The sequence below is a fragment of the Microtus pennsylvanicus genome, chromosome 4 (genome assembly GCF_037038515.1).
Source record: "Microtus pennsylvanicus isolate mMicPen1 chromosome 4, mMicPen1.hap1, whole genome shotgun sequence".
NCBI lineage: Eukaryota > Metazoa > Chordata > Mammalia > Rodentia > Cricetidae > Microtus > Microtus pennsylvanicus.
In genome coordinates this window covers 60,104,115-60,123,097 of record NC_134582.1, presented here as the reverse complement: position 1 = coordinate 60,123,097, position 18,983 = coordinate 60,104,115, and the positions used below count along the sequence as shown (strand labels likewise).

General features: G+C 43.7%; 1 protein-coding gene across 2 annotated transcripts in view; it reads right to left on the bottom strand.

Annotated features, from left to right (window-relative positions):
• The window catches only part of Garem1 (GRB2 associated regulator of MAPK1 subtype 1), a 180,199-nt gene that overhangs the window by 32,839 nt on the left and 128,377 nt on the right, over positions 1-18,983 (bottom strand). For both annotated transcript variants that reach the window (XM_075969233.1, XM_075969234.1), the window contains exon 3: positions 15,510-15,640. In XM_075969233.1, coding sequence (XP_075825348.1) covers positions 15,510-15,640 — 131 coding nt within the window. The remainder of the gene's footprint in view (positions 1-15,509; positions 15,641-18,983) is intronic.

Genomic DNA, 18,983 nt, shown 5'->3' with positions numbered 1-18,983 from the left:
CTGTGGTCCTTTATCGTGGGTAGACCAAGGCGAAGCTTGTGATAGAACAAACAGACAACTCCTGTAGTCCCAGATAGCAGATAGGAAAGGGAGACTCCAGAGACCTGAAACAAGGCTGAGACAGTGCCAATATGGCAAGAAGCTAAGGAAGGTGAGCACTACAAAGGCAGAACTGCTGAACAAAACAGCTGGCGTCAGCAGCTGGAAAGGCTCTAGGTAGGGGCTGTAAGTTGTGCAGCAGGAGGAGTGGCTGCCAGGGCTCCTAGGATTAGCTGCCGAGTGCCGGTCTGCTGTCATTCAAAACTAGAAAGTGGCTCACAGCACGGGAGATGCACATGGCCTGCTTGTGAAGTCCCCCAAACAGAGCAAATGACCCTCTGCGGATTGCAGCGAGTCCAATAAAGTTCAATGACAGAACAGAGAGGATGCATTCAGCAAAGGCGAAATGCAAAGGATTGTGGAGAACGTTCTCCTTTGCCTAGAAAATGATGCTTATATTTTCTGCTTATTAATTTATTTACCCCCCCCCCTCTTTTTTTTTTTTTAGAAAAGAAGAAACACAAAGAAAAAAAACAATAAAGTGAGTTACTTTTCAAGAGGGGATTGGGAGGATTAGGGTAGAGGGAAGCTGGCGAAAGCAACAGCTGAGACAGCCTTGCCAAGTTTCGACCTTTAGATGCTACACATTCAAACCAGCTAAGAAATACTGTGTTTCCTTTAGAAAATTCTGTTCTTCACAGCAGAGAAGTGGAGTAGAATCCAAGTGAGTTGACTTCATGTGCACTGTAGAACAAATAAATGTGTGTGTGGATGTTTGGATCAGTGAGATGCCTCAGTGGGTTAAGGTACCCGCTATCAAGCCTGATGACCTGAGTTTGAGTCCAGGGACCCATGCAGTGGAAGGAGAGAAGTGACCCCTGCATGCTTCCTTCTGAGCTCCACACATGCACGGTGTCTATCCACACATACAGATAACTTAATGCTATTTGTAATAATGTAATAAAAACTTAAAGACTAAACCTGCAAAGTTTTGCTATGGAAGAAGAGGTAGAAATAACATCATGAAAAGCAGGAAAGAGTGAAAAAGAACTCCTTGCAGGCTGGTTGAGAATTGGAGTTATCAGAAGACATATACCTATAAAGACTCTGACAAAAGAACACACAGACACTCATACATACACACATACGTACATACACACACACTGGCACACATATCCAGTCTCTTTCTCTCTCTCTCTGTCTCTTTCTCTCTCTGTCATTCTCTTTTCTTATATCCAAAACCCAATAAAAACCAGGATTTGTTGAGGAATAACGACTCTAGGGTGAGCTGAGGGTGAAGGATAAGCGTGGGACATCCTGTTGTACCAGGAAACAGAGTACTTATAAGATGATGAGGATATGTCCAGGGAACAGGAGATGGCTTGACTTACCTCATACTGACAAATTCTGGGATAAATTAAGAATCACAATAAATAGAACATAATGAATTAAATAACACAATCAATCTACCCAATAAAATAGGACAGAATTTATACTGACAACAAAAACCATAAACAAATGAAAATAATAAGGCGGGGGAAAGCCAACAAATGTGGAGGAATGGTGGGAATGGAGAAATCTTGATTTTGCCATCACCACCTCTCAGTCATTTACGGGTTATAAACTCAGAAAAGCTTGAATAAAGAGCAATTTGTCCAAGGAGCTACTGCTGGTTAACAGATGCTGGGAGGAAGAGAAATTTTCTCCAGTGTTGTAGCCACTGGTAAGCTGCCCGCAAGCCAGTAGAAACCCCACATCCACGCTCATCAGCGAAAAGACAAATATAAAAGTAAAAGGACACTTGTTAGGACGCTGAAGGGGTCCAAGAGTGTGTGGGAGGGAGATCAGAGAATGTGTTAACACATTATATACAGGTATGAAATTGTCAAAGAGTAAACAAAAATACTTACAAAAAACCCCATGTCATATGTATAGTTAAACATCTTCCTCCAGAACAGTGGTTCTCAACCTTCGGGTTTTAACCCCTTTGGCAAACTTCTATCTCCAAAAATATTTACATTACAATTTATAATGGCAGCAAATTACAGTTATGAAGTAGCAATGGAGATAATTTTATGGTTGGGGTCACCACAACATGAGAAATTGCATTAAAAGGCGGCAGCATTGGGAAGGTTGAGAGTCCCTGCTCTAGATTGATTATAACCGCCAGGAAGAAAAAGGAGCAATACACTGAAGAAACTGGACCAACTTTGCCTGAAAGATCAGGATTAATCACACCCAAGAGATGTATATCAATTGTGTACCCCAAGATGCTCATGATTTAATACTCCAAGCTATCACTGGAATCTAGGCATGAACTATCAGACACACCCAGACAGAAACATTCAGCCTCCTTTCCGCACTCTCTGCTGTGCAGGGATGTAACTGGGCATCAACCAGGCAAGTGCTTGTCCACCGAGCTGTACCTCAGTCATTCACGCGGAAGACAAGAAAGGCTGAAAGACTGTTTTAGAGGGGAATAAAGAAAAATAAAAAACAAATCAATTAATTGCTAACAGTTGGCTGGCATATATTTTGGTGCTATTTTCTGTGTCTCACTATGTAGAAACTTACAGAATTATTTTTTGAAAAGATTGTTGTTTTTGTTATGTGTCTATTTGTAAATTATGCACAAATGCGTATGTGTGTGTGCAGAGGCCAGAAGAGGGTGTGGCAGGAGTTCTGGGTGTCCCTGACGTGCTGGGATCCTGGTAAACCGCCTTCTGTGGAAGAGCAGCAAGTGCTCTCAACATCTGAGTCATCTCTCTCTAGCCCAAAATTCCCTTGGAATTTGAGATCAGCCATATACCTGATGAAACAAATTATCTTCCACTTTTCAATTTTCTCCTGTTCTTTCCAATGACATGGTGGTGGGGGCAGTGAGTGTTCTATGCCTCTGAGCTTCACATGAGTGCACTCAACGTTTTCGTACACAACTACGGGAAACACACTGGCCCAAGAGACCCTTCACCACACCTCTAATTAATTTTCCAACTTCGGTTTTCTAGAAGTTTCTACAAGGAAATTAATTTTTAAACTGATTGCTATTTCACTATCCAGTAATATGGTCATGATTCTTTCTTTTATTTCAGTGCGGTTCTTTATAATCCTAGCAGTAGAGTGTCAGATTCTAAAATGACTACATGCTTGAAATAATTTACGCACGATCACGGTGCGGCTGTGACAAGACCACGCGATTCTCTGCGATAGTGTTTGCTCTATGGTGTGTAGATTTTAGCTACAGGGGAGAATGGCCTACAGTTTTTTTAGTCTGTCTCTATTAGGTCTGGGTATCAGGGCTTCGCATTCATGAGACTAAACTTTTTCTTTGCCAATAAAGAGTGTCTGCCTGAACTGATCGACGATGTTAAATTGGTTCCCGAGTAGCAAGTGCCAGTGTGCATTGAGAAAAACTAGGCAGAGACAGCTCTGCAAATAACTTCTTATCATTACAAGTCATCTCTATGCAATTTTAATCGCTAGAATAAGCAATTTGTCAATCAACATTAGTACTATAAAAAACAAACAACTCTGGCGTTTCCATAGTGAAGTGTATTTTTCTAGAGGAGTCATTCTAAGTACCTGATGCCAACACAATCTTATTTTAATGGTGCTTCACGCAGGGGTTTAAAGTCCATTTGGGGTGACTCACAGGAGTATTATTAAGTTTTAAAGACTAGTATCTGTTTTCTTTCAGTCAGTATTTACCCACCTGCCCTAGATGGATTCTCAGCTTCTACAGCAGAGTAAGGGTAAGAATATTTATTTGAAATAATTTCTGACTGTTTAAGAAGCTGCATATTAGCCGGGCAGTGGTGGCACACGCCTTTAATCCCAGCACTCGGGAGGCAGAGGCAGGTGGATCTCTGTGAGTTCGAGACCAGCCTGGTCTACAGAGCTAGTTCCAGGACAGGCTCCAAAGCCACAGAGAAACCCTGTCTCAAAAAAAAAAAAAAAAAGAAAAAAAAAAAGAAGCTGCATAGCTGCATATGACAGTTCCTATGAGCCCAACACTAAGTGCCTGCTAACAACTGATGTGATTTTGCTACAACTGTGCTTATGTACAGGTGCATGTGTGTATGCCCATGGGTACACTTGCATGTGTGGGGACCATAGGTCAACCTCGGATGCTGTTTCTTCAGAGCACCCCTCCTGTATTGTAGAAAGGGACTCTCATTGATAGCCAAGGCTCACCAAGTAGACTCGGCTGGCAGCCAGCAAGCCCGAGGGCTTTGCGTGTCTGTCTTCCCAGAGCTTGGAGTACAGCATGTGCCGTCACACCTGGCTTTTAGCACGAGTGCTAGGGATCAAGTTCAGTTCCTCCTGGATGCACAGCACATACCTAACTCCTTGAGACATTTTTTCTAGCCTCAGTTTTCCTTTTCTTCAGGATCTGTAGCTTCGGGATTCAGTTACCTTGTTTCCTTGACTTTGGTCTCCAGAATCCTCCACTATTGATTTGAACTTTTAGTATATATCTAAGGTTTTAATTTCAGCTAGCATCTACAAGCATGTATGCAGACCCAAGGTCAGCAGACTACTGTTCATGGTGGAAATCTGCCCTACAATCTGACTGTATGAAGACACTGTCACACAAACCCGTTCACATCCAGTCCATGGCTGCTTTGTCCTAACAAAGGCAGCGTTGAGTATTTGCAGGCAGTTACATGACCCACGAACTCTAAAATACTGTTCAATGTTGTTTTCCACAAAAAATCTCACCAATCATGGAAGAGACCATGGCCTTTGGGATTTGATTGGTACAATTCTACTGGTTAACACACTATGAAAACACAGGCTGAGTCTGAATCCTGCCTGAAACAGGAAGGGACTCTAGACAAAGTGTTCACCCTTTCAGTGCCTCTTTCACCTGTATTTATTCTGCTGGCTAAAGGCACACAGATGCACAGCTACCATAGTTCTTGGCATGGGGAGGCACTCAGTCCACAAAGGCAGCATAACCACTCCTTTTTTCAAGAACACTCGACTTCTTCGGTATCACAATCACCTTTCGTAGCCCTGTATTTTCACACGGGCGAGTTTTCACCCACTACGTTTTCAAACCTCCAAACCACTACCTCTAAGCGTTGTCTGCACTGAAGAGAGCTCAAGTTGTTATCGAATGTATTACCTTGGAATAAAGCTTAATGTCAGAATGGAGCCCGATGTGTCCTTACAGACACATCCCAGAGGAAATGAGTCAAAACTTCCTGATTTAGAACAGACTGGTGTGTGAAGTTCTCAGCTTGATCGCTACGCTTCCTTCTTAGTCTTGTGAAAAACTCAGGGGTTCTGAAGATGCGGTGCTCATGATTTTGTGTCTCTCTCTACATCTGTTTTCTCTACAAACCATCTTCAGCTAGTATTCAGGGAATCAGTAATGTTCCTTAAATGTGAAGAAATAAAAAAAACAAAACAAAAGCAAAAAACCTTTCTCTGTCTCCCCTCCCCCACCACAGTGCTGAGGACTGAACCCAGTACTTTGTGCTTGCTAGGCCAGCACTCTTCAAGGAACCAACCCCACCCCACCCCACCCCACCCCACCCCACCCCACCCTACCCCCACCCAGGCTGTAAAGCATACGTTCCTTCCTAGGCAATTAATTTGTTGCTTCTACTTTTTCCTACTCTACCTTTATAAACACACACTTTCTAGAATGAAGAAATTACAGGGTGAGAAGTGCCCGCCATGAAATACATTGAAAGCCGATGTCAGTGAGCGTCCAAGACATGGGGCAGACAGGACGTGTACAGACCAGACAGAGCAGAGCTTTCCTTAGCAAATGTCACCGTCTGGGCACACTCAACACCTCCGCCTCCTCTGTGTCTGTGTATTCAGTAAGGCGGCCCCCTTTTACACAGAAACTGCATAATGCATGGGACTACGGGCTACAGTCTGTGTTCTAACTCTGAAGCCATCATGAATGCTGGCAATTAGTCCTGCATGCGTTATGACCCTAGTAGATCTGTGGTCACTGTCTGGGACAGAGGAGGAATCTCAGAGAGCAATGCTCTTCCTCTGGTCAATGAGCCTGACATCTTTTTAGGTTTTCTTTCTTTCTTTTTCTCTTTCTTTTTTATTGCAAAAGAAACAACGTGTTCTGTCTAAGTGCTTTGGTATGTGAGCCTGGTTAACATTTCCAGCTTCAATGTTTCCTGAGAGGAAGTAATTCAAAGTGTGTTATCTAAACAACTCTAATAGGTCTAATCCAGGAAATGATCAGGCTTTTACTGCTCATAATGCCACTCAGAACTAATACCCCCACCCCCATCACTCTAAACTACTGATGTAAAGTATGCACACGGCACAGACACATATACATATTCTCTCTCTGCAGTAGGCAATGTATCTCTAATAACCGAACAATAAAACAGAAGAACTGAGGCAGTATCCCTTGAAGAAGCTCACTTTAACTTGCAGTTTCTGATGAAGATCTAAGAGAGACAATGGAGATGGGTCCTTTGAAGTTATGTTTATGAAAAGTCCTTTCTTTGTTTCAATAAAGTTAACATTGTGGTAAAACTAAAAAATTCCAATTCTCAATAACAATAACCGATCTCATAAATATGTGTAGATTAAATGCACAATGTTTGATATCTAAAACTACAAATCCAGCTGTGTCTGGGAAAATGGCAACAATTAGTGCTTTAAGAGATAAGGTAAGTGTCGCTCCTGTGTGTGTGTGTGTGTGTGTGTGTGTGTGAGAGAGAGAGAGAGAGAGAGAGAGAGAGAGAGAGAGAGAGAGTTTGTGTATGTGTGTATGTGCATGTGCGTGTGTATCTAACAAGAACTAGGCAAGGAACAGGAAGCACAATGGCACTGGCTTAGTGGTGACGGCATGGCAGACAGCTTGCCAACTTGGCAGTTCCTCGGAGATGTTCACAAAGGCTCAGCAAACAGAAAAAGCATCAAACACTAAAATAAGCAAGCCCATAATTGTATCCAGTTTATCATCCTCCATGAGTCTTGACAATAGATGTCATCTGACTCATGCTAAGGAAACCCTGTGACTTTTTAAACAAGCAAACAAAACTTGGCTACGTTTAAAATTTACTGTTATTTTAGAATCTTCCCTCTCCACCTGCAAAACCTACATCGAATGTGTAGCCATCAATCCTTTCTAACCTCAGTGGCATGGAGCCAAGAACAAGACTGTGTGCTGAGGAGGCTCTCGGTGACCACCAGAAAGGTGTGTCACTCTGGGAGGTTTGGTAGAGAAGCCAGTGTGCTCTTCTGTGCTAATCCAAACACTATCCAATGTGGTTCCCAATTCCCAGCCCAGCAGATCAGAGACGGGAAGTAAAACTGGAAAAGGGAGTATTGAGGCAGGTGTTCTAACAGACACAGGGGTGCCACATGACTTAGATGGGACCGTGAGATACTAAGTTATCAGCCGAAAAGAAAATGGATCAACTGCACATGCTACTGGGACAATGGAGAGTATGTTCAGACCACTATTGAGTCCTGCCAGACAGACAGACACATAGACAGAATGAGGCAGAGCACAGAGGTGGCTGGGTTGGACTGCCAGACCTGGAATCCATTCTAGACGTTGCTGACTGAGTCACTGAGGTCAACTAAGGCATTTGCTTCTTAGTTGTTATATTTGGTCAAGGGAAGAAGACTTAGGGGATGTATAAAGACCCCTCCAGATCTAAAACTATGCCTACAAAAACTCTAACTCCTTATTAAATTGTTTACAGTATTCTAAAATTTGATTCTTGAGTACATTAATCAGTATCAAGAAATGAGCCTTAGGTATAAGGATTCTGTTGTGGATGTACCAGTTGGTGCTGGACATTCCTTGATCTCTTACTCTGTTTTTTGACATTATGGATCTCTGTAGTAGCCTCATTCTACTCAAAAAAAAAAAGGCTCATTTTCTGAGGGACAAGAGCTATACTTATCTGTGAATGTAAGTGTAAGTATAAAGAATATAGTTAAAAACTACACTGACTTTGGAAAATAGTAGTGTAGATTTCTCCTTTAAGGTCTAGGATCTCTCTTGCCATGGACTGTTGGCTAGTTTTACAGAACCAAGCAATAAGTTCCCTCCATCTCATTGAGAGGATCTTAAGTTCATTTAGATAACTCGTAGTCATCCCCAAGAGTATATGTGCCACTATTACAGCATTGTGGATCTCCTGCCATGTTGGCCGTTGTTACGGCTCATGGGCTTTAGGTACTGACTACTTCTCTGCTTGGCAGCTGGCATAGCTCAGGCTGATTTTGATCACGGCTTCTCACGACAGAAAAAGAAACCCTAACTAAGACACCTTTGTCTCACGACAGAAAAAGAAACCCTAACTAAGACACCTTTGATAGAGCACACCTAAATGCCATCATCAGAAGTTCCTTCTATGAGGTCTGGGCAAGGACAGGGAGTTCCTGTCCACATCTGACCAAAGCATCACATGGCTGCATGGCTCACTTGCCTTATTTGAGGTAATGCAAACTTGTCATTTTGCCTCTGGGGAAATGTCTGCGGAGACAGCTGAAAGCCAGACCTCCCAGGCCGGAACTAAAAGCCGTAAGATAGCGTCCAGTTTGCAGCGGGGGCCTCTCAGTCTGGAAGGAAGTAATTTGAAAGCTTTTGGGGGCAGCAGTGAAGACAGGACAGCTCAGAACCAATGCCAAGTCCAAGCTGCCTTTCGTCCCCACCCTCCTCCAGATGCAGCAACGAGGACAGAACGCAAATTAAAACCTAATTGGTTAGTCATTATTTTGATGGCAAGAATGTATGTGTGGGAAAATTTCCCATCAGCACTGGGCTGAGTTTGAAAGGCTGAAGACATTTCAAATAATTCACTAGCTATTAGTGTAATGTCTCCTAAAGATATTGGAATAAAGGGGTAATTTTGAATCAGCGACAAAAACTAGCTTCTTGATATGGCGTGCTTAATGAAGACAATGGCTCTGAAGTATTAAATAAAGTGGAAGTGAAGTGATGTGCAGGGCAATTCTAAAATGAGAGACAATTCAGCATGACTGAGGGTTCTGCAACAGGAACTGAAGCTTCTCCATATGGGCTTTGGGAGCCACAGGGTCTCTGTCGCGTGGCTGCTGGGTGAAAGAAGCCACAGCCAACACGTATATAGGGCTGCACTCTATACGATACCGAAACACATATGGAAACATGGGTGTGTCCACAGCCCACGGCTCACTAACCCCACACTAGATACTTAAACAGGACGGGACTGCATGGCTTCGTGTAATTCTTACAACACAGGTCCGAGGCGGGCAGTATCACTCCATTGCGCAGGTGAAGATGCTGGGAGTTCCCGGGGTTCTGCAATGTGAATGTGGTTATACTATCTGTGGGCGAGGCTGAACTCAGCTCTAAACCCAGTACCAGAGCAACTCCATAGTCTTCAGGTCATGGTGGCTTTAGTTAAAGCGAGACACATGGGCTGAACAGTTATGTAGCTGGTAAAAAAAAAAAGATTGACTGATTTTCTTTTTCTTTTCCTCTCTCTCTATTTATTTTTTGAGACAGGGTTTCTCTCTGTAGCTTTGGAGCCTGTCCTGGAACTCACTCTGTAGATCAGGCTGACCTTGAACTCACAGGGATCCGCTGGGATTAAAGGCGTGCACCACCATCACCTGGCTAAAATAGAAACTTTTTTTTCTCTAAGATTTATTTATTCATTATGTATATAGTGTTCTGCCTGCATGTATGCCTAAACACCAGAAGAGGGCACCATATCTCATTACAGATGGTTGTGAGCTACAATATGGTTGCTGGGAATTGAACTCAGGACCTCTAGAAGATCAGGCAGTGCTCTTAACCTTTGAGTCATCTCTCCAACCTATTTATTTATTTATTTTTAGAGGTGTGTGTGTGTGAAGGCAGAAGTCCACAGAGGCCTGTGTGTGTGTGTGTGTGTGTGTGAAGGCAGAAGTCCACAGAGGCCTGTGTGTGTGTGTGTGTGTATGAAGGCAGAAGCCCACAGAGGCCTGTTTGTGTGTGTGTGTAGTCAGAAGTCCACAGAGGCCAGTGTGTGTGTGTGTGTGTGTGTGTGTGTGTGTGTGTGTGTGTGTGAAGGCGGAAGCCCGTAGAGGCCAGTGTGTGTGTGTGTGTGTGTCTGTGTGTGTCTGTGAAGGCAGAAGCCCAAAGAGGCCAGTGTGTGTGTGTGTGTGTGTGTGTGTGTGTGTGTGTGTGAAGGCGGAAGCCCATAGAGGCCAGTGTGTGTGTGTGTGTGTGTGTGTGAAGGCGGAAGCCCGTAGAGGCCAGTGTGTGTGTGTGTGTGTGTGTGTGTGTGTGTGTGTGAAGGCAGAAGCCCAAAGAGGCCAGTGTGTGTGTGTGTGTGTGTGTGTGAAGGCGGAAGCCCATAGAGGCCAGTGTGTGTGTGTGTGTGTGTGTGTGTGTGAAGGCGGAAGCCCATAGAGGCCAGTGTGTGTGTGTGTGTGTGTGTGTGTGTGTGTGTGTGTGTGTGTGTGAAGGCGGAAGCCCACAGAGGCCAGGAGAGGATGCTTGATGTTGGAGCTAGAGTTCAGGAGCTCTGAGCTGCTGGGTGTGGTTGATTAGAACTGAACTTGGGTCCTCCTCAGAAGCAGTAAGCACTCTTAGGGCTGAGCCATCTGTCTAGCAGCCGGTGTGTCTGTTTTGAAAGACAGTGGAGAGGCTAGAGAGATGGATGGCTTGGCCATTCAGAGCCCTTGGTGCTTTCCAGAGGACCTGGCCTTGGTTCTCAGAACCCACCACTACCAGCTTACGACCTCTTGTAACTCTGGCTCCCGAGGGTTAGACTCCCATTTCTGGTCTCCTTGGGTACGTGCACACACATATATACTACAAATAATAATAAAAATTTTCATCATGGAAACCAAAAACTGAAGGATAAGGGAAAATGTGATGAAGGAAGGTGGAGGAACGCTGTTTTAAAAACATGGAATACTTTGGTTCTTTTGTTTTCAGGACAGGGTCTCAAGTAGCCTAGGCTGACCTTGAACTACTATGCAACTGAGCATAATCTCGAACTTCTGATTATTCTGCCTTCACCTCTCCTGAGCTGGGATGAAAGGCATGAACAACCATGTCAGGTTTTGTATGGTTCGGTTGTCATTTGTCCTGGAAACTGGGCTTTGAGGATACTGCAAGTCCCCTTCTGGCACTGACCTCATTTGGAGCTCAGTTCTTTTTTCTCACCTTACTGGATGCTGCGGTGCTTCAGGCCCCAGGCCTGAGCCCTCTGCCCTCTGCTCCCTGGGTTGTGTTTTCTTAGCTGTTTTAGAATGGACAGCTCTTCATTGCTTTGCACTCAGGAGCACCCAGGCCCCACACACTGACTGGGGACCAGGAACCTCCTCCATCCCATGATCATGACAAAGTTACCTAGAGACACTGCCAATGTGCCCAGGAACAAAATCGCCCGCCAATGAGAGCAGTTATTGCAGCTCAGTGAAACTAGACTCAGGGTTTCAAATACCCTCTAAAGGTGAGGGGCTATACATGTACACCCCAACTTCAACCTTTCTCCAAGTTTGAAATCCGTGGAGCAGTTATACATCACATTTCCTCTTGGAGTTAGGATAAACATTTGTTTATTTATTGTCTTCCTCTCCTACTAGGCTGTGTCCCTGAAGACGGGCACCTGCATCATCTCTGAGAACAGTCCTGGACAGACAGTAGGAGTTCAAAATACATTTGCCAGTTAACCAGTTAAATACTGCATAGGAACTCATTTTGTGCAGTTCACGAGTGATGGGGCAATCAGGTCAATGATTTGAAATGTACCAAGATACCTTTTATAGACAAGGTTTCCTTGCTAATGTTAGGCTAGGAGAACGGCTTGGTGAGTGTGGCAGCACACCTGTGGTGCCGTCCCAGGCAGCCGGGGAGGAGGAGAGCTGTGAGCTCGAGACCGGCCAGGGCTGCATCTGAAATCCAGCATTGCGCATATAATGAAACGGACACTTCATTCTAAGTAAGTGTCGATAGATATGATACTATCCACTGTACTTAATTAAAATTTTACTATAGTCTTAGACAGAAGACAGAACTAAGGTTGCTGTCCTTATGATTTATTATTTTTGTAGTGTTGAGGAGTAAATTTAGGGTCTAACACATGCTAGGCAAGACTCTACTACTGAGATATATTTCCAACCCCGAGTTGCTATTATGTCAATATATTTGTTATTACTTCAAATTATTACAATTAATTTCCATTTTGGACTATATAAAATGCATATTTATTTATGTATGTAAATATGTATGTCTTTGGACAATTATAAAGACAGCTCATGAATTCATAACTACAAAAAATTTCAATAGTGTATCTTATTGGCCTAGTTTATCCCATTCCTTTTCTATTTCATGTATGTGAATGCAAGCACACACATGAACGCATATGTGCATGTGGAGGCCTGAGTTTGATGTTAAGAATCATCCACGTCCCAGCACTCGGGAGGCAGAGGCAGGCGGATCTCTGTGAGTTCGAGACCAGCCTGGTCTACAAGAGCTAGTTCCAGGACAGGCTCCAAAGCCACAGAGAAACCCTGTCTCGAAAAACCAAAAAAAAAAAAAAAAAAAAAAAAGAATCATCCACGACCATCCTTCTACCTGTTCACTGAGCCAGGAACTCTCAGTCAAACACAGAGCTCACTGATATGACCAGTCTTGACAATCAGCTTGCCATGGATCAACTGCCTCTGCCTTCTGAGGCTAGAACCACAGGTGGGCTACTAAGCCCTCCTGGCATTTATGGAGGTTCTAGTGATCTGAACTCTTGCAAGTGCTTTAGCCACTGAGCCATCTTCCTACTACCTATGCCACTTCTGAATTGGAAAATAAAGGGTGACATTTTTTCTATGTAGGTTTAAATTCATTGAAAAACAACCCTGCCCCCAAATTCTGCCCTTGGGAAACAGTTTCCACCTGAGCCTATATAGTGCTATTTTTCATTTTGTTCTTTCTCCAGGGGATGCAATGACCAAACATGGCATTCTGTCCCGCCCACGTCTGTACCCAACACCAATATCTCGTAAACTGTTGTCAGAGGCCACGCTTCCCAGCGCTGGACTTCAGTGCCAGCAGCACCCAACATTCCTGCAAGTGTCCCAGTTCATTCACCTGCCCGGGTACACATTCACTAAGCACACGGAGTTCTGTACTTTATTACACAAATTTCCCCAAATTTTTCTACCAATGGTTCTTTGAACAGAAGAATGCAAACTTGACTGATGGCTCTTAAAACTCTGTAAGTACTAAACAACTCTGTAAGTTATCAAATACCGATGTCTGCACAGCTTGGAACTCAATCAAAACCCACTTGGCTCTGGGTGTTCTGAGCTCATATTTCCTAAACTAATCTGTGCCCTCAAACTTGTAAGTGGCATCTCTATTACACATACCTATCTTTTTGTTGTGTTGTGTGTGTTTATGTTTACTTATATGTGTGTGTATGTGTGTAAGAGGTCCACATTGACTATCTTTCTCTATCACTCTCTACCTTGTTTAAGCTAGGATCTCTCACTGAACATGGAAGTTACCCAGTGACTAAGGTAGGCTGGCCAGCGAATGCAGAAATCCTACTGCCTGCCTCTCCAGCACTGGAATTATGGGCATGCATGGCCAGGTTAAGCTTTTATATGGATGCTGGGGATCAAACTCAGATTCTGCCTACACAGCAAGCACATTACTGACTTAGCCATCTCCCCAGCCTGTATTGTACATGAGGCAGGGTATGGTGGTGTATGCATTAAATCCCAGGCAGGAGGATCTCTGTGAGTTCAAGGCTAGCTTGAACTACATAGTGAGTTCTAGACTAATTAGGGCTACATAATGAGACCATGTCTCAGATAATTTTACATGAGCAATATGTAACCAAAAATAGAATGTTAATCTTCAAATCCATAAAAGATTTTATGCCTGACTTGTCACCAGCTAGGAGATAAATTAATTTCAGAAAAGAATTTAAAAGTATTAGCTTGACTTTTATTTTTTTCATTTAGCTAATTTTAAATAAAAGTTTTAAGGGGAAGGTTTTGACTTTAAAAACCTAGATTCAATATTTTATGAATTAATGGAACTTAGTAAGTTTAAAAACAAAGAATATGCTCTCATGCACGTGGAAATGAAGGTTTGCTCTACTGATACATCGGGGCACTGGAGGAAAAACCAGACCTTTGCATATAAGTAAAACATTCAGTAGAAGATTTTACATAACATAAAATCTCCCTAAGTCGAACAATAAAACTATAGAAAGCAGACCATAGTGACTGTCCTTCAGAAGCGAGGAAGAATGGCGTGCCTTTGCCATCGTCATGGGCACATGTTTGGGAACCACCTGGTCCTGTGTTCCCTGAGGAGTGTAGGCGGGGCAACTAACCCAGAGGCACGGATGCCGTCTTGGGCCAATACCTCATGTAGCCTGTTGTTCTAAGAAACAGGTACGCTGACTCCTAACATTTGACCTGTTCATAGAATCCGACTTAGTTGACTTCCTATGTAAAAGAGGGTAAACAGGAAATCCTTTCAACATAGACACCTGAAGGTGTTTGAGGGTGACTGTGGGTGTCGATGACAAAATGAAGCAGGCGTGTGAACAGTACAGTTGGAACCCATGAGAGGGCCCTGCTCCCCTGGCCAGTCTGGTCAGAGGAGCTTGCCCATATATGGAAGCGCACTGTCCCTTCGAGAACAACAGGCAGCACCGGGCTGTCTCAGAATCTCTGTACACCGAGACAGTCCACAGAGAATGGAGGGGATGTGTGCTGACCTCAGTGCTGGCACTGGGCGTGTGCCTGTGATTTCTTTTTAAAAAACGAAATGATGATATTTGGTTCATCACAGGCCTTTTGCTTCTAAGAGTGGAAAACCCAACTTAGCAGAGGCCCTGGTGAAACAGCTGTTGGAGATGGGAGGATGAAGTTCAAGATAAAAGCATCTTTTATTTGCTTAGGAATTGTGATGCTCAGTATTGACTATGAACACGACCGGAGACAAGACTCCATGCTTGTCTGTGAGGGAGTTTCTAAGTTGGATTAACTGGCTAATCCATGGGCTGGAATCCCAGACTGCAGGAAAAGAAGAAAGCGAGCTGAGCATGGGAACTCTTTGCTCTGCATCCTGACTGTGACGTAGTGAGGCCAGGGCCTTGAACTCCTTCCTGCTGCCACGGTGTCCCCTCACTGATGGGACTGTCCCCTCAAAGCTGTGAGCCAAAAAAAATTATCTTTCTTTAAATTGCTTTTTGTTGATATTTGTCTCAGGCATGAGAAAAATAGATACAGCAATGTTACTTCTGAAATCAACAATTTTAAGATCCAATAAAAGACTGTGGTGATAAATACAGTGTGTGGATAGGCATGGGGTCGTCTCTACCACCTGCAGCGTTTCAGATGCTAACATTCACCCACTGAGAGGATGGAATGTTTCTAGGAGGCACAGATGTGCACACCTCGTATATCACACACTTGAATGTGAGAGCGTCTCAGTGAGGGGTAAACATCTGTTTCTTCAGAGCTACCTTCACGTTGAATGTGATTTCCTCCATGACGTACACACGTTCAGGAAATGCTTTGGCCACCTCCTCCACGCTGTTGAAATATTGCACCGGCTCCTTTATGTCCCGGTCTTGTTCCAGCAGCTTGAATTGTCCTAAAACACACGACAAGCAGAAGAGAAGTAAGATGCTTATGCTGGATAGCTGTCACCGTGGCGACAACATCCTCTTCCTTCACGGCAGCTCTTCTCTGTTGTAGACTGCTATTCACTACCATGTTAAAAAAGGACGATCACCCCTGAAGGTTTGGTTAAACTAGAATCTATACAATTTTCAAAAGTCAGTGTGAAAATAAGAACAAATTGCATTTCATCTTTTTCTGATCAGATTCAGGGTTCATTATCAGGGCTCTAAAATTATAGTGGATGGATGCTTGCGTGTCTTTAGACCTCCAAGGGAAAACATGTCTGCTATAAACAGTGGCTCGGTTTGTTTTCAGCACTAAATTTTCTTGCCATTTCGTTTTAATAACTACTGATATTACTTTCTAAAACTGAGGTCCTGTACCATGGCTGAGCAAGTTATTATTTAGGATAGAATAAAATCAGGGCTGGGGTGTAGCTCAGAGACAGCATCTGACACCAGACGGAGGAGTTGCCCCAGACAAGCCACGGGCAACCCACCTTCAGCTGTATACAGCAGGGGCAGCAGTGTGACCTGGACTTAGCTCCCTTTCCTGATTCAAGGTTTCCAGTTAGAGTTGGAGAGAAGGTATCAGCTGAAAGCGAGGTGGAAGAGAGTAATGGAGGTTTAAAGAAAGAAGATGTCAAGTGCCCACTGAGGACACACAGTGCGGTGTGTGCTGAGCAGCATGAAATCAACACTGGAGGTTCCCGGCTGAGAATTAAAGGGAAGTCAGAGAGCACAAGGCAAGGTCAGGGACACGGGCACGAAATGGGAAGAGACTTAGTCTTGGATTCTGCCACTGCTATGAAACCGCCGGTGCCTATGAGAAGTGAGGCAGGAGGAAGGACTCAGGAGATATGCAAGGGGGACCCCAACGCCTGCTCATCCACCTTTAGGTTGGGAAAGATGCCAAAGCTCTTGGTGGGAAGGCAGAGAGACAGTGAAGATATAGTGGGAACAATGGCTCTGATGTAGAGGGAATTAGTTCAAAAGCTATAAAGGAGAGAGGCCTACTTAAAACACATCCCTTGGATGCTCTACACAAGCTCAAATATTACTTTTCAGGAGCCAGCCTAGCCAAGAAATAGATTTGATACACTCCAGCTGAGATAGACAATCTCTCTGTGTTACAGGATGAGTGACGGGACCAAAGCAGTTGTCGGGGGAGTTAGAATATATATATACATACACATTATATATATTCACTTGCCTGCGAGCTAGAGAATATCTGACAGAGACTTCAGGTACTTGCCAACATTCTCAACTACCTGAAGTGGTGATTTATGTTTTGTAATTTATTAAATGAATAAGAAATTACAGATTTGGAAGCTGAAGGTGATTCAAGCTATCTATCAAGAAACAGTTTCATGAAAGTCTGAAATGTCACCTGCTCAAGTCTATCATTAGAGTTTAATTTGTAGTCAGTGTTTTAGGAAGCTTTTCCTAAGCTGAGGTGGGACTTGTATGCATCCTAAACACTCACTAAGTGGCTAGCAGCTGCTCAAACTGAGTTACGTGTATTTTTCTAGTAGCCACACTAACAAAAAGTGAAAAGGAAAAGGTGAAATCAATTTTAACAGTAGATTTGGTTTAAGTCATCAGATGGACTGAATAAAATCAAAGTTATTTCCTGTTCCTTTTGTGATACATGTTCATGGTGTGTGTGTGTGTAGGCCAGAAGACAATCTCAGGTGTCTTCTGGTGCCCTCTACCTTATTCGACACAGGAATTCTCATAATAACCTGGGGCTCGGGCTCCCAGCAAGCCCTTGTCTCTGCCTCCCAGCACTGGGATTATAAGCACACCCCATTTTATCCAGTCTTTTTATGTGGGTTCTGGGATTGAATTCAGGTCCTTTAAGCACTTCACCAATTGAGCCATCTCCCTAGTGCTTGCACTAAATCTCTTAAATGCAATATATGTTTTATATCTTGACATAGTAGACCATATCCTGTTCATGAAATAACAAGGCTTACAATTAGTATTTCCTTCCTTCCTTCCTTCCTTCCTTCCTTCCTTCCTTCCTTCCTTCCTTCCTTCCTTCTTCCCTCTCTCCCTCCCTCCCTCCTTCCTTCCTTCTTCCTCCTTCCCTCCCTGGTTACCATGATACCTGATACTGTGTTTTGTATAAGGTTTGTGTGTTTGTGTTTCTGGGAATTAATCCCAGGTCCTGTGCTAGGCGAGTGCTCTCTGTAGAACACTATCCTCAGTCCTTCCTTCCTGAAGGTTTTGGGAACTGGATCTAGTGTGTGTGCACGCCAGGCATGAGCTCCTCTGCCGAGCCACACATCTAGCTCGGTTTTCATACAGTTCCTCCCATCCATTTCTCTCCACACATCTAGCTCTCGGTTTTCATACACTTCCTCCCATCCACTCCTCTCCCACCATGGCTCGTGTTCTTCGGGCACTCTGGAGTCATTCTTCTATGGTGCCTATGATTTTGTATGATTGATCTTCTCAAGTATAACTTAGCATTTAAGCATCAGAGCCTTGCCTGTGCTTGTCAGCTCATTGTTCAGGAAGGTCAAAAATGCACGAGTGTGGAGTTCTGAGACCCAACACACACAGATGAGGGATAAGAAATAAATACAGCAGCAACCAAATGCTACTCAGCTTTTATCATCTGAACATTCTATACATCAGAAAAAGACTGCTTTCATTTTAGAGTGCTTTTCAGATCTCAGTGTAACATTCTGATTTTCATGCTTGTCTCTGTATATTCTAACTACTCTCCTGTGATAGGCTATCTAACACTAATTATTTATAGTTCTTATAGTCTCCGGATGACTTCCAAATCTAGATTACTAAAACCTGGCATGCCTTCTTTTCTTTTTGAATGTTATTTTTGAGATACGTCTTGCTGTGTAGCCTAGGCTGGCCCTGTGACCCTTTTGCCTCGGTCACCTGAGTGTCACAATCACGTGTTTTCTTCATGGGCTGAGTCACAGCATGTATGTGACTCCTACGGCAGGGTTGGTACACTTTTCTGTAAATGTTTTAGGTCTCACTAGCTAAGTGGTCTCTGGCAAGAGAGTACAAAAGGAGTCATAGAAACTTTACATTGAAAGAGAGCATTAGACCACACTTACAACAGCAGATGACAGGTCAGAGGTGGCCCTTGGGTGGGCCGACGCCTGTCCTGTTGGACAGGGTAGAAAGTACAGACCAGGGTAAGTCACAAAACAAGACATCACAAATGGCCAGCCCTCTAATTCTACATCACTGAATAGTCACACCAAGGTCTCGGGAGAGCCTGTAACGTGTACTACACTGCCAATGTCTCGGAATGGCAGTTTGGCTCGAAATGGGTGA